At 42.0% G+C, this 16,476-nt stretch overlaps 1 protein-coding gene across 5 annotated transcripts in view; it reads right to left on the bottom strand.

Moving 5' to 3' along the window:
• The window catches only part of FGF13 (fibroblast growth factor 13), a 577,259-nt gene that overhangs the window by 220,399 nt on the left and 340,384 nt on the right, over positions 1-16,476 (bottom strand). Inside the window, exon 1 of one of the 5 annotated variants that reach the window (XM_025373332.1) lies at positions 8,905-8,969. The exons of the other annotated variants lie outside the window; for them this stretch is intronic. Within the exon in view, the coding sequence (XP_025229117.1) occupies positions 8,905-8,914 (10 nt within the window). The 5' untranslated portion in view covers positions 8,915-8,969. Of the gene's footprint in view, positions 1-8,904; positions 8,970-16,476 lie in introns of those variants that run through there. 5 annotated transcript variants of the gene reach the window in all.

Genomic DNA, 16,476 nt, shown 5'->3' on the forward strand with positions numbered 1-16,476 from the left:
TCAGAAACAGGGAACTGACCCCAGCATGAATTTTTCTCTTTCACACCCTTCCCAATGAGGCCATTCCATTTCACCTGAAATCAGTCAGTGCCTCCAAAGCTTTGATTAATGATGAGCTGACTCATTCTACTACCTGAAATGCATACACTTAACATGCATTTAGGAGGACTGATACTACTAGCAAATTTTTTGTGGGGTGAATAATGCCGTGGTGTTTGTAAAAAAATAAATAAATAAATAAACAAATAGTGGCTGAATTTAGATGGGATATGAAGTTTCTGTGTTGGGTAAAACATTCCTAGCTCATTGGCTGGGATCTTAAGGGGTTTTAAGAACTTCCTTTCATGTTAAGGAAAAAATGGTATAAAAACCAATATAACTTTTAAATTAGTATTATGAGTTTAGAACAAGTTCTTCATAGGTTGACTCTATGAGGAATTGTTGTCTCCCTTTATAAGTCATTAAATTATGCAAGATGGTGATGAATATTTTAGTCAGTTCTCTATTTTCCTCTAGCATTCAGCAGCAGCAATCAAAAATATTACATAGACACACCACAATAGCTTTTTCTGGAGAGAGTTCCCTTCATCTACTAGGAATGTGACTATAACTTCTTAGAATCTCGTTGAATGCACATCTTTGCTAGTAACAGCTGCTATTCAAAACATTTGTAACCATTTCCTGCCATGAGCAGATAGTTATGATAATATAGACACTCATCAAATTCCAGCATCACAGCTGAAGACAAATTCTAGTTTTACCATCCAAAATATTTAAATAAAACTCCCCAAATTGGAACTCTTTAAAAAAAGAAGCACCCACGATTATATGGAATCTGAGAAATTCCATTTTCATCCACTGCTGTATAGAAAACATGTAAGACTGAAGGACAATTGGAGGATAAAAGAGAAAAAAAATGACTTTTTGACAATGCATAAGGAATTTGTTATTCAGAAGTATGTGACAAATAACAGTAAACTGTCTTCCATTTTCATTGTTCAATACAAACAATGATGTCACAAATGGGCATTTCTGGAGATTAATAGTGGACTGAAGCTAATAGCCTTTGGCTGACTCTCCAGCCATCAGCTTTTCCCAGCTGGTCATTAATTCCCAGAAAATGCCTTGTACTGGCATCATTATTGTTTAATTAGATACAACTGGTTATCTGTAACACACAACAAAATTCTAGTGAAAGCTACATGCTGACTGATACAAGTGTTAACTCCCAAATTCATCACGATGGGAAAAACATGAGGGCCATAAAAGTGCAGGATAATTGCTTTCCACAAAATTCTCCTGTCTTCTGTTCTTTCTTCAAATTGAATTTAACAAGTGCAAAAGGTGCCAAGATGAGAGTGTTTAAGGAGTCATCTGAACAATAACCACAGGCACAGAACATTTCCTTGGAAATCGTGAACATCTGGGAGTTAATGGGTCAGCTTTGGGTCTCAGGCTGTCTCCACTCAATACCTCAAATGTCAGTCAATACAAGCAAAACAGAAAAAAAAGAGTAGTCAACCAACAGTAGCTTGATGTTATGTTGGCAAAAGAGCGAGAAACACTGATTTTTTAAAAACCAGAAGTGGCATTGTATAGGCAACACATTACTCTGGCTTATAAAATCTCTTTAATTGGAGATATTTTGGATGAGAAATTAAAACTATTATATCAAATGCACATATTCCCAGGGCTCCCTCAAGTAGGAGAGTGGCTGTATGTGCGGTTGACAGCAGAAAGAATGAAAGATGACTTCCCACAAGACTCCAGCAGTAAAACAGGTGGGTAGCTTTGTTCTAATTCCCTAAGAAAGTGATGAGGATGCAACGCGTCCGTGGGGTACCAGCTCTAGGAAGGGAAAGGGAGACTTGCAAAGAATCCAGCCCATTAATATAGGAAAAAGGAATGGGTTTCTTTTTTCCCTGGCTTAGTCCAATATTTTCTTCCATTTTACCCTTCTTACACATGACCTCTATCCTCAGACAACCACTCTTGCCACTGGTCATTTGAACCATTTGTCCACCTTCCATTCAGTGACTCCTGCTGCCCTACCCAAAAATAGATTTATCCAGTCTTGAAGGTGGACAAAAAATTCCAGTGATTAGGTAGACATTAGATTTACACAAAGCTTCCTCCGATTTCAGAAATTCAACTTGACTCTTCAAGACACATAAAGTGGTAAAAGTGGCTCATGGTTTATCTCTGGATCTGGAAGCCCCATGGTTTTTGAAAGGCTGCTGAGCCCCATGAGAACAGCTGCCAAAGAATAGGCCTCTGGGGGAAAATTTTGCCCATATAGGCAGTGCCCCCAGCCTTGAAAACACAGCCCTCCTATTCAGGACTCCCAGGTCTCACAGGAGTAGTACAGAGTAGGAGGACACAAGTGCACACGTGCAAATCCACACATCCACAGACACACAGACATTGACCGGTGGCATACTCAGACACAGAGGTGATAAGAATAAGTGACTTCAGTGGTGGGATGATAGTTATAAACACCACTTATAAAAGAGCTACTTTCCATTGCAAATGCTGTTCCACTGACTAACCATCAGGTTGGCAAGCTTGCATGTCGATTTGGTTTCTCAGCAGCAGCAGTGCTGTGCTGCCACTGTCAAGGTCAAGGACACAGTCAGGGAGCAGTCATGGTAAGAAGAGAGAGTTTGATGGAGTCTAAGCCTGCTGACCTGACCTAACGTACTCATGTTCAAAGAAATACAGTATTCCCATTTCAAACTAGAGGTAAAGAAAGAACCAATCTATAGAAACCTTAATCTCTGATAGAATAAAAAAAATTCCAATGCAATGTATCCTTTAAATATATTTTAAACTAAATAAGTGAATCATTTATCTTTCCCATAGTTGGAATGTCTTGGTTTACTCTATAAAAGGTCTTGATTTACGGTATAAAAGTTGTATCAATAGACATAACATTGGCCTCATAAAAGAGCTACCAAAACATTTACTACATGACAAACACTGTGATGCAATCCTCTATGTCATTTCAAACAAAATTTCTTTAGAGATAATTTAATGCCACTCCTTTGTTTTGAAACATAAGAAAAATAAATCTCAGGAGGGGAAGCAACTTTTTAAAAGTCACATAGTAAGTTATTGAAAAAGCCTATGCTGTAGCCAGCATTCCAGTGTGTTTGTCAACAAGTCTAAAGTAAGACAACTTTGGCTGGGTTCGGTGGCTCGCGCCTGTAATCCCAGCATTTGGGAGGCCAAAGCGGGCAGATCACCTGAGGTCAGGAGTGCAAGACTAGCCTGGCCAACATAGCAAAACCCCATCTCTACTAAAAGTACAAAAATTAGCCAGGCATGGTGGCACACGACTGTAATCCCAGCTACTTGGGAGGCTGAGACAGGAGAATTGCTTGAACACAGGAGGCAGAGGTTGCAGTGAGCCAAGATGGCACCACTACACTCCAACCTGGGTGACAAAGTGAGACGCCGTCTCAAAAAAATTAAAAAAATAAATAAGAAAACTTTGTAAAAGCATCAACACATTAGTCAGTTACTGGGTTCTTCAGTATTTTTTAGCTTCCAAGATTACCCTTGTCTCCAAAAAACCTTCTCCTTTACTCAAAGACAGAAAAGCAACCAGAGACAGCCTAGGAAACTATTTTGACAATGCCACAGAGGCATCTGCCCCCTCATCAGGCCACTATAATTCGCAACCTTTGCTGGCTTCAAGCTGGAAGCAGTTAACAAGCCCTCAATTACTTGATGATGATGCTGTTTGCCTTTCACTCTTCTGAAAGATAACGCAACATAATTAATGATACATGATTTTAAATCAAAGCAAATCTGAGATCTCCAAGGCCACAGCAATGTAGGCAGCAACGGGACTATCAATCAAAATTATTAGACACATATTAGTGACTCCAACAATAAAATACTTTAAAAATCTATGAAACAGAAAAGATGGCAAAATATACAGATTATCAGATGACCTTAACTCATCAGAAAGAGAGAAAAAATGGGGTAATTAGAGCAATTACTCTTTCATGTTAGTGAGCACCTGTCATGCTGAAAAGTGCATTCAACTACAAGATGTGTAGGGTCAAGACCTCCATTTTTCCTCCCAGCTAACCATCTACTTATCTCTATATAAGATTTAAACTTTCCTGCCACGATGAACACTATGAAGTTAGCAGGTTTAAATGTGCCTGAGTAATTTAAGTAAATAATTCACTGAAGGGAACAGATCAGTACTAATGGTCTTTCAATTTGTCCAAGGTAGAAACAACTTTTAAATGTTTGGAAATTTCAGTTACTTTCTCCTTTGCGACCTCCCTCATTCTCCAAGCATTACTAGATCTTCATCCTATGTTTCTTCAGGCTAACTTGCTCTTTTCATGTTAGAATGAAATGCAAACTTCCTACCCTGGTGGCCCCCCCACCTCCTGAATTTTATTATACGCCTCTCTTCTGGCTCACGTTAGCTTTCCATTAGGATCCAGAATACGCCAGGCTTTCTCCTGCCTCAAGGCCTTGTACCCCTTTATGTCCTTCAAATGGCCCCTTTATGTCCCTTCAGGGTTCCACTAAAATGTCACCTCCTCAGAGATGCCCTTTTAACCACCTTAAGGAAGTTTCAATTTGTCACAATCTATAATTACTTATATATGTATGTATTTGTCTCTTCTCTGGCTCTCCCTACAAGAATATTAGCCCCCTGAGGCAGAGGCATTCTATGTCTCATTGACCATTGATATGTGGGGCCTAGGATAGTGCGTACTCATAATACACACAAGCAATTCTCCTTGACCTATGTAGCCTTCCCACGATGCCAAGACATATGGTCAGCTCCCTCTCCTAACTCTTCATTTCCATATACGTTTTAAGAAATGTATCTTGTGGTGCCTTGGGACAGGTTTTTGGTAATCATCACGGACCTTAAGTAACAAGATCGATGATCATTATTTTGACATATATCTTTTCTCCACAACTTGAATGTAAGCTCCCAGGACAAGAACCATGTCTCAGTCTCTTTTGTAATCAGTTTTGCTTTCCTAATGGCCTCTAACGCTTTTCATACAGTTGTTTCGCACGCACAAAATGAGCCCCTCCGAGGGATAGTCATCCTACATTGAAGGTGTGCGTTACGAAGTGGTAATAAATGAAGAGTCTAGCCCATTGCCTGGCACCCAGTAGCCACAAAGTAAATGGTATCTGCAATGGAGGAAACAGTGTCCCTGCCAGAGATGAAACTGTTCAGCAATGCACTCTGGGAGTTGCAAAACCAGGAGCCACACCCTGACCTGATGCTTTCTGTGTAACCTTTAGAATGGAATTTCACCTCTGCGGGCCTCCGCTGCCTCATTTCAAAAATAAGGGATTTAGACTAGGTCAGGGTTTCTCAGCACTGGAACTTTTGATGTTTGAGGCCTAACAATTCTTTGTTGTGAAGGGCTGTTTTGTCCACTGCAGGATGTTGAGCTGTATCCCTAGCCTCTACTCACTAGATGCCAGCAGCACAGCTCCCCAAAGTTGTGACAACCAAAAATGCCTCCAGACATTGTCAAATCCCCCCCGCAATCCCCGCCCTGACAACTGAGGGCAAAATTGCCTTATTTGAGAATCACTGGACTTGATGGGTAAAGTCCCATTGGCCTGCAAACCTCTTTGTGAAGAGTTAGCACCAATCCTGGAAACACTTTTGTGACCCTCAAAGATGCTCAGCATCCTGCAAGGACTCGGCTATTCCATTCTGGAGACTTTGGTCCATACAATGCAGACCAGGAAGAGAGGGGAATGCACTGGTGTGCACATCAACCTCCCAGGTAACAGAACGCCTCTGACTGGCAAAACGTAAAGCACCACTGCTACCCATCAGTGGGGTCTTCACTCGGCATAGGACAAAGACTTTCCCTACTCAGTGGCTTCACTTGGCATTCTGTGAGTAGCCTCAGGGGCCTGCTGTGAATGGCAGGTGGGGCCCAGCCAACCAAAAGTCCTGGCCCAGGTGGGAACAAGAAACAAGAAGGGGAGGTTGGGGGACCCTCTTTCACTTTATGTGTGCAGCTTCCTCAAAGCCCAGCCTTTCCATCAGCCAAAGGCCCATGTGGTCAGGGAGGATAGATAACCCTGCTGAAGACAGAAATGGGTCCACTAGGAAGAAAAGTGCAGTTTCTACCAGAAAAGCAGAGTCTTCTTCCAAAAGTCCTCTGCCCCTGTATGAATGACATAATAGTTTTTTCTGTGCTACAATTTCAAACAGATCAGAAAGATATGTTAAGGCTAGAGAGGAGTACATTCCACCTTAGAACACTGGTTATTGCTGTACATCTCAAAGGTACCATCAGGAGAGATGACACCAGCTTGTTATGTTCAAGTTTTATAGCTAAACTCATTGTACTCCCTTTCCATAAATGTTGTTCACGTCCAAGTCAAACTGAAGCCAGCCTCACAGTCACCTAGAGGGCTTGTTGAGACTGATGGCGGACCCCCACCCAAGAGTTTCTAATTGAGGTGGTTTGGGATGGAACTTGAGAACTGGCATTTATAACAAGTTCCCAGGTGGTGCTGATGCAGCTGGTCAAGGATCATACTTAGATTGGAGAACGACTCTCCCAAGCTACTTATCTCTCCCAGGTTTCTCTGCCTGTCTGCATTCTCCTCTGCCCAGTACGAACGCAATCTAAACCTAAATCTAAAGTGGTTCTCAGTTGTGGTTTAGCATTAGCATCACCTGGAGGACTTTTAAAAACTAAAATACCCACGTTGCCACACCAGACCAATTAAAGCAGAATTGCCTGGCTGGGGTCTGAGCACTGGTAGGTTTCAACGATCCTCAGATGATTTGACTACAGAGCCAAGGTTGAAAATTACTGCTCTAAGTAAAGCCTTTCTTTACTCTCTCCAGTAAAAATTTCTCTCCTTCTCCTTTCTCTCCTCTGTCTCTCTCTCTCTCTCTCTGTCTCCCCTGAGGGCAGGCTCTGGCCCATGATTATCCAATTATTTGCATTTCTTTCCACACCTCAGGCTAGGGTTGCTACCTACTCTTGTGCAGTGGTGCTGTTCATTGTGTAAAATTGTACAGCAGCACACATCTCCACACAGAAGCCCTGTTCCAGCCTCACCCACCACGGTGGTTTGCTCAGACTTCTATAGCATTAATACAACCCTGCCCTGTGTTCTCATTTTTTTAAATGACCATCTCTTGACTAGCCAGTTTTGAATTGAATAAAATCAAATTCAATTTTTCAAAATACGCCCCCCCCACCCCCAAGATCTCAGGTTAGCAAGAAAATCAGGACCTACAACATATGTTTTCGCCCTGGAGCTGGTCTATGATGTTGTATCTCTACTCTCATCCCTCCTGACCAGCTCCCCACCCTTAGGGTCCGTACAGAACCATTTCAAACTTTATATAGGCTGCAATCTCAGAGCAGTCCAAGCTCACAGTCACAAAATAAAACGGTACCAAGAACTAATTGGAAACCTTCTTGGTGAATGTCTAGTTAAATACACTGGACTTTTTTTATGACATCCATGAAAAAGGGGACTGAGGCTACATTTTTCCAGAAATTGTTTCCTTGAATCTTGTAATTCAGTGGTTCTTTACCCTAGCTGCACATCAGAATCACCTGGGGAGCTTTAATAACATGCCTGTGTTTGCGCCTCACCTCCAGAGAGTCTGGTATAATTGGCCTATGAGTGGGGTTTAGGCCTTAGTAGTTTAGAGTTCCCAAGGTGAAGCGAGGGTGGCAAAGCAAAGTGTCTATTTGAAGAAGCAAGAGAAAAAAACATAAACGTATGCACAATTAACTGCAAAGACCATGTTTTTCTGAGCTTAGAAGAAAGAGCTTTTGAAGAAACTAGGACTTTAAAGTGCTAGGCCCCTTCATCACGCATGGAATCCAAATGGATTTTCTCCTCTCTTAAGAAGAAAGTTTCAAAAACCTTGGGCGATACGGCAGATTGTGCTATACTGGCAAGGGCCTTATAATCAACCTATCCTGCTTTCAAATCACAGTTCCACGCCCCGCACCACCACCACTAACCACCAGTGTGACCTTGGGCAAGCCCTGTATACTCCTGGAGGCTGAGTTTCCTCAACCGTAAGATGAAATGATAGCTATTGTTAAGTGTAAATCCTGGCCCTGCATCGTGGGTTTCACCTGGGAGCTTGTGAGAAATGCAGACTTGCAGCACCGCTAAGTCCAGATCAGCAGAATCACAATCGATTTTCACGAGGTTCTGAAGTGACTGCTATGCACATTAAAGCTGGAAATGCGCATTGCACAGTAGCTGACACACAGTCACATAATCAGGACTAAGTATGGGTCAATTTTCTTCTGAGGCCACACATTATTTGGGCATAAGTTCAATGTATACTCATGGAAACACAACTACAGGTTGGGGAACGAACACCACCTACAGCATGACCTTGTGCAAGTCAATTTCCTGTCTCTTACAGATGACCAAACTGAATCTCGACGTTTATTTCCTAACAAGGTCACTTTAACAATTAAAAAAGATAATGTGAGTGGGAGCATCCAGCATAGTGCCTACCCCATGATAGCTATTCCCTGTGTATTAAGTACTTCCTGCTGGATGCAATGGCTCACACCTGTAATCCAAGGGCTTTGAGAGGCTGATGCAGGAGTTTGAGACCAGCCTGGGCAACATAGCGAGACCACATCTCTACCAAAAAAAAATTAATGTAAAAAATACTAGCCACACATAGTGACACACACCTGTACTCATGGCTACTCAGGAGGCTGAGGTGGGAGGATTGCTTGAGCCCACGAGTTTGAGGCTGCAGTGAGCTACGATTGTGCCACCCCACTCAAGCCTGGGTGACAAAGAAAGACCCTGTCTGTATTAGTCCATTTTCATGCTGCTGATAAAGACATACCCGAGACTGGAAAGGAGGTTTAACGGACTCACAGTTCCACATGGCTGGGGAGGCCTCACATCGTGGTGGAAGGCAAGCAGGTGCAAGTCACATCTTACATGGCATCAGGGTAGAGAGAGAATGAGAGCCAAGCAAACGGGGTTTTTCCTTATAAAACCATCAGATCTTGTGAGACTTATTCACTACCACGAGAACAGTATGGGGAAATCCGCCCCCATAATTCAATTGTCTCCCACCGGATCTCTCTCACAATATGTAGGAATTAAGGGAACTACAATTCAAGATGAGATTTGGGTGGAAACACAGCCAAACCGTATCACTGTCTCTAAATCTGTCTGTCTGTCTGACTGTCTGTCTGTCTGTCTGTCTGTCTATCAATCATCTATCTATCCTCCCTAAGTAGTAACTGAGGCTATTACTACTTAGGGAGGGAGTAGCCGTCATTACAGGTGCGTGTTACTAAGGAAGTTAACGTGAAGGTGTCTTCCACTCCCACCACACACAAAAAATTGTCAACCACTTGTATCTGCTGGTCCAGGGAAGGCCTCACACGAACTTCACTTTATTTTCTAACCGAAGTAGGAGAGATGACTCAGGGGAGAAAAAGATGGCTGTATTACTTATGGATTATCAAATTGACTAACAGTATTTCTTTCAAAATGCTGTCTGAAATTTCATGCAAATGTTCAATATGTGTCTGGCTTCCTTGAAAAATGTTATTTGGTCTCACTCACTTTGTGTTAAATGCAAAGCGCCTCTGGCCACAGTGTCCCAGGAACTGAATTACCGAGGCAGCCTTTAAAGATTATTTACATATGGATTCCGGGCACTGTTTTTGCACTAAATTTTGCCTCTTCCTCCATGCATACTTATGGAGGTCACTGCCAACATTTCTGGCAAAGTTTCCAGCAAACTCACTGCCCTATGCATGTTGTTCCAACCAGCTGTGCCCAGTGTGTGTGTGTGTGTGTGTGTGTGTGTGTGTGTGTGTTTGCTTGCATGTGTGTGCAAGGCTGGACACACGTCTTTTACTTCAGTAACTATTAGTACAGAAACTCCAGTTAGGCTCACAGAGTGATGTCATAGTTACTCATATAAACTATCTTGCCTGAAATCTTCTCAGCCCTTGATCTTAACACGTTTCTCAGACAACATTATAGGCTAAATTGCTAGAGAAAGCCTATTTTCTTCTCTCAATCTTTACAATTTTTGGAGTATTACAGCTCAGAGGACCGAGGTTTCCTCACCAGTATACAATAGAGTGCATTCTCAGGCATTATACTCCTGTATTCCTAGAAAATGCTCTCATCAACCCCACACCTCTTCACATGGCATGCTGGAAGAGCCCTGCACTATGCGTCATCACTATCCCGTCCATAATTTTATTTGGTGTTTGGAAACCTAATCTCTGATCCAAATTTCATGGGTCAAGAGAGAAGTTTGGTCCCGATGGTTGCCTGAAATCGACAGGGATCTATTCAGAGCTCCCTGCCTCATGAAGACCCCACCCCATGGACTCAGTTGACCACCAGGAATTCCTTGGTTCTAGTGCTAGCAGCAAAAAAAACTTACACTGCAATGTTGCTTAAAAATTATATGATTGAAGAGTGATCAGTGCCATCATGCGCACCTCCATCTTTCCATACGCACCCCCCAAAGGTCTCTAAGTAGCAAACTCATTTAACCTTATTCGTCAGGAAATACTTTTATTTTCAAGCACGTAGGGTTCTCTTCTTTTCCTTCCTGCCAATGTTTTGTGATCATATATGCTTCTGTCACCTATTGGTGCTTTTCTCCATGCCCAGGAACAATGGTGAAAATTCACTCAAGTACATTAACAAACCATCTTGCCTGACCCTTTGGCAAAAACAACAAAGCAGATAGCAATAGGTAGGCTGATCTATAGAAACCATTTCTGAAATACGATGAAGTATGTGTATGACATTTTGGTTTTGTGCTACCTGGCATTCCATGTGATGTGGCTGTGCCACTGATGAGAGTAGTAGCAAAAGGAGGGAGGAAGTAGAGGAAGGGATGTAGGAGAAGCTCTTCCAATTGATCAAGACATGAGTCCTGGGATCCTCTTGTTTCATTTAAAGAATGCACTGGTAAAAGCCTTCTCTCCCTAGTTAGTCACAAGCTGCACTCAAGCTCATCAAAAGGCAATTAATTCAATTTGGCCGCAACATCGTATTCATCAATTTGCAAGCACAAATGGTCAACACCTCCAGGAAATGCATTTCTCTACCTATATGCTGTGGAGGAATTTGTCCTTAGATACCTAAAAGAAGCACATTTTTAGCTAATGGAAAACACTAGAACATAACTCTCAATTACAATAGCCGAAATCCAGAAAACAATTCTAATAGAGAAAGAAATATTCCAATTAAATGGGTGCTTTTCTTAGCATGCTTGCATGCCACAGATTCCACTTCCCCATTCAGTAAATAGAGCTGGTGTTTCTTTTCAGCGGGGCTGTCCTTGCATGGATTACAGATGGAAGAATATATTGTGCCAGGTTAGAACCCACTCCAAATTTGTTTGAGAAGAACTTCAAAGCAAATGGTATTTTAGTTTGCTTACTCTTGGCAGCATTTCTATTTAAGAAAAAGACATTATGACTTCTTTGAAAGCCTCAAGCCATCAAATGTCCTTAAAATAGCATTTAACGATTTAGGTTTAAATGAATTATAAACACTTATATTTAACTCCCCTCTCATTCCCTAGAAACCTAGCTGGTTAACTGAGGTTTTAGCAAAAGAGCACTTGGCCTCCTTTATTTTATTAAAGACAACGTCATCCGCATTGAGCTCTAAGCTGCATTTGATGCTTAGATTCGGAACATGAGGAATTGTCACATTATTTTTTTAAGTAGTAAAATAGAGTTCTTGATATATACCATACACTTTTACATATCATTTTTTATATTGATAGCAACTTTTAACACAGAGAAAAGTTCACATTTAACACAGAGAAAACTGAATGTCAAACAGGTTACAACATATCCCGAGTAACCTAGCTATCAAGATGCAGAGCTGATTCAAACCAAGGTCTCCATACCTCGCAAACCTATCTTCTTACCAACTATCCCATACCTTCTATTTGTCTATGTATCTCTGAATAATGGTCCTCAAAAATACCCATGTCCTAAATTCCTGTAACCTAGGACTATGTTACCTTAAGACTGCAGATGAAATTAAGGATGCCATTCAATTGACCCTTAGATGGAGGATATTAGCCTGGATTATCCAGGTAGGCCCAATGTAGTCACATGAATTCTTAAAATCAAATAAGGAAGGTAGAATAGTGGAGCAGAGAGATGAAAGGAAAGACGAGGCAGGAGGGATCAAAAGTATGAGGAGACTCAACTTGCCATTGCTGGCTTTGGAAATGTAGGAAGGAAGTCATGTGCCAAAGAGTATACAGAGTCTCTAGAAGCCAGGGATGGCCCTCAGTTGACAGCCAGCAAGAAAGCAGAGATCTCCATTCTGCACGGAATTGAATCATGCTAAGGATCAAAAAGAGCAAGAAAACAGATCCTCCCTAGAGTCTCCAAAAAGGAATACAGCCCTGCCAATACCTTAATTTTGGCCTAGGGAGATGGGTGTCTGACTTCTGACCTATATAAATGTAGGGTAATCAATGTGTGTTCTTTGAGTCCCTAAGTTTGTGGTAATGTGTTATGGCACCAATAGAAAACAAATGAAATGTTCAAACCTTGATACTAAAAACCTAAATAGGTTTTAAAGTCCGCATACCTTCTGTAGTTATAACAATAACCAAATATTGTATGCAGAATTGACACAGCTTCACTGAATTTAACCTGAGAAGAAAGTATACACACAAAGAAGCTTCCTCTGGGGTTTTTATTTCCCATTCCTTCTCATCACACTACCTTTCAACATTCTTCCAACAAATATTTATTGGAAATCTACTGTACGCCAAGCACTATTCAAAGCATACAGTATATGGAAGATGGGGGGGGGGGCAGACAAAAATTCTTGCTTTCATAGAGTTTACACATTTGAGGGTGGTGAGTAGTAAAGAGACAGTAAACAAATTGTTCAGCTGAGACTTCCAAGGGTATCTGAGTCACTGATTGGAAAGAAGCTGCTCTGAATTGCTGCTAGATCCACCTAAGTGGGAAATAACCATTTATGAGTTAAGTTCCTAATGTGTCCATTAGCTTTCTGCTACTGCAGTACAATTTAGCCTAATCTACATAATATAGAAGTCCTCACTAAGAAGAAGACATTGGCGCAGAGGCCTGGAGGAAGTGCAGAAGAGAGTGAGCCATAGAGATATCCAGGAGAAAAGTTTCCAGCAGAAGTATCAAAAATGTAAAGGTCCTGAGATACGAGTGTGAATTGCTGTTTTTGTAGAAAATGAAGGAGACCAGTGTGGCGGGAACTGAGAGATTGAAGAGGAGAGAGGTAGGAGAAGAGGCCAGAAGGATAACAGGAAGTCTGCTTATATAGGCCATTGTAACAGCTCTGGCTTTCCTTCTGACTGGCGGACAGCCACTGGATAGTGTCAGGGAGAAGAATGATGTGAGCTGGCTGATGTGTTCAAAGGCTCACTCTTGCTGCTACGTAGAGAACAGACTCCAGGGGGAAAAGATGGAAGCAGGGAGACTGGTTAGGAGACTACTGCTATTATCCAAGCAACGAGTGACCGTAGTTAGGACCAGTGGCAGGTGTGTAGTTAGGAAGAAGTGGTTAGATTCTGGTTATACATAATAGGAATGTAAAACTCTGATGAACAGAAGTCATGGCTGATGGCAGGCGGCATCTAATGACACTATTTACTATAGATACCCTTTGATAATACTAATTCCCTGGGATACACATTTTACAGAGGGAAAATAATTACTGTGAATTAGCTAACTCCACTCCTCGGGCAAGGAGGAGAGACATCCCACACTTAGCTCTCTCCTGTAGTGTCTCATTGCACTAAATACATCTATGCAGGATGTGATCACATAGGTACTTGGCAAATATTAACATTGCGGGAGAGTATTGATGGCAGTGATGGAAATGATGATGGGCAGTTTGCAAAACAACATCCTTGAAAAATTGATTCTCTAGAACCCCTACACCATTCTGGTTTCTGTCCTCTAGATCAGCCTCAATCAGCCTAGGCTCTACTCCTAATTGTATAAGACACATCATCTGTGTGAGTCCAGATTTCCTCAACTGGAGCTGACCAGATGACCTCTATTTTTTTTCAGAGCTTACATGGGGCAGCGGGTTCTTCCCTCTTCCTCATATTGTTTTTGATACGAATCTCACTAGCATAAGAGTGCTGGCTTCCCTCTGGCCCATGATTCACTCTTTTCTGGAAGTGGTAGACTGACTGGCGAGGTTTTAAAAGATAAACTAGCATTCATAGTTCAGCTCCTTCCTTTTTACTTTCTCCTTGGGAGTCAGCTCACTGGAGAACACATTCATTCTTCTCTGCTGCTTTATGCCTTAAGTATGTAGGGGGAGGGTCTTTGTGACAAGCAAGGGGTGGAAGATGGAGACAAGGTTCTACTGTCACTCAGGGTTTTCTGTGGCCAAGTGATTATGTCTGTCTAATTGCTTTTTATACACTGTTCTCATTTTACTTCTTAATTTGTTTACAACTTAGAGGGAGAAAAAGAATGTTTTGAGGTTTTTTTTGTGCTCCGCTGCCACAACTCTCAGCAATTATTTGTGAATGCTCAGACTCATAGCCTTCATAGTATTGGAGAAGCCTAAATCCTCTACAAAATGTGAAGCTTTGTTGGCCAACCTGGCTCTGGCTTCCTGTGTTTCATGGTCCAGATCAGTACCAGGAGACCTGCACTACAAGGCAGGAAAAAAATTGGAAGGAGGAATGATAAAAACACCAGGTAGAAGGAAAGAGAGAGGTGAGGGAGTGCCGGTTTGGTCCTTCACAGATGGAAGGTACAGACTCCCACACTCATTTAAAAATCTGCTGCTGCCATGGAAATCACTAGTTATTGACTGAAGTTCTTGTAGTCCCACAGGAAGCTCTGTCAAAATCTGGATTTCAAAGCAGCAATAAGGACATGGGAAAGATAATGTAGGTCATACATGGGAACAGGAAAACTGATGCAAAGGAGAAGTAAAGCTGTGAATTCATTCTTCTTGAATGGCATTGGAGTAATGTCCACACTGGGAGGCAGCACACGCTTCCCAAATCTTACCTCCCTGTCTTCTCCAATGGCCCCTATCAGTGAGTCTCTCTTGACATGCCTCTGATTTTCCCGTTAATGAGACTCATGTTGAGACATTAGTCATTTGGGGAGTGTTTATTGGTGTCTTCTAGAAATTGAAACATGCCAGTTTTCACAAGCTTGAAAAATGTCAGCCGGAGTAAAACCATTTCCCAATTCTCATACTAAAGACAGCTCTCTGCTTCCTCCTTAATGGACAGTTAAGTCGAATTTAAGATTAAACTCAAGAAAGACAGGGCAAAAGTTCCACATAAATTATCTCCCAGCCAATTAGATGCTTAATTACTGACTGGTAGAAGAGATACTTTTGGAGTTCTTATGAAATGCAGAATAATCACAATCCTTTAAGAGTTGTCTAGAGGACAATTCTTTCTTCTCCTTTTTTTTTCCCAATGACTTTTTGTAACCCCTGTTTAACTGACAACTTCTCAAAGACAAGCTTACTATATATAAGACGTTCTAAGCTACTCGAGACATCACTTGATGCAAGTCTCTTTATGGCAAAGAGATCGTTAGGTGAAGTTATGGCAACCTTGAAAAAGATGTTTTGGGAAAGAGAGCAAGATGTCTTGGGTAACACTCAAATCTAAGAGGCAGCAATGATCATGGACTGACTTACATGCAAATTTGGGTTGTCAGCCTTTTTGAGCAGGCCATTTCTCTATAAGTTCCTCTTCTCTGCAGGGAACATTGGGAGTTCCTTACCAAATTTCCAGTCATCAGAAGAGTAACTTGGTTCTCTTTTTGATATCTATACCTAGGTCAGTCCTAATGAATGGAGAATGTGGCAAAGGCAAATAGACAGAGGAGGCAATAGGCATGCCTAGCTGGGAAACTATAAGCAGCCTTGGGCCTCTCTCTGTACTTACCTTCCTACTAGCCTCTCTACTCCTGAGAAAGTGCAGCTTGTGACTGGGTGAGGTGGCTCATGCCTGTAATTGCAGCACTTTGGGAGATCGAGGCGGGGGGATCATGAGATCAGGAGTTTGAGACCAGCCTGATCAACACGGTGAAATCTCGTCTCTACTAAAAATTAGCTGGGCATGGTGGCACGCACCTATAATCCCAGCTACTCAGGAGGCTGAGGCAGGAGAATCACTTGAACCCGGGAGGTGGAGGTTGCAGTGGGCCAAGATTGCACCACTGCACTCCAGCCTGGGTGACAGAGTGAGACTCCGTTTCAAAAAAAAAAAGAGAAAGTGCAACTTGCTTCTCTTCTCCCAGCAGCTCACTGGAGACACACAGCTTAAAACCTTGTAACCACACCTGTAATGTACTCCAGCGACAGATGTAGGAAACAACCTGATGAAGGCTTGACTGGTTTATTGGAATAGCAGAAACTGGATGAGACCAGTTGTCATAATAACTGAATTAGTGCCAC

The sequence above is a fragment of the Theropithecus gelada genome, chromosome X (genome assembly GCF_003255815.1).
Source record: "Theropithecus gelada isolate Dixy chromosome X, Tgel_1.0, whole genome shotgun sequence".
Taxonomy (NCBI): Eukaryota; Metazoa; Chordata; class Mammalia; order Primates; family Cercopithecidae; genus Theropithecus; species Theropithecus gelada.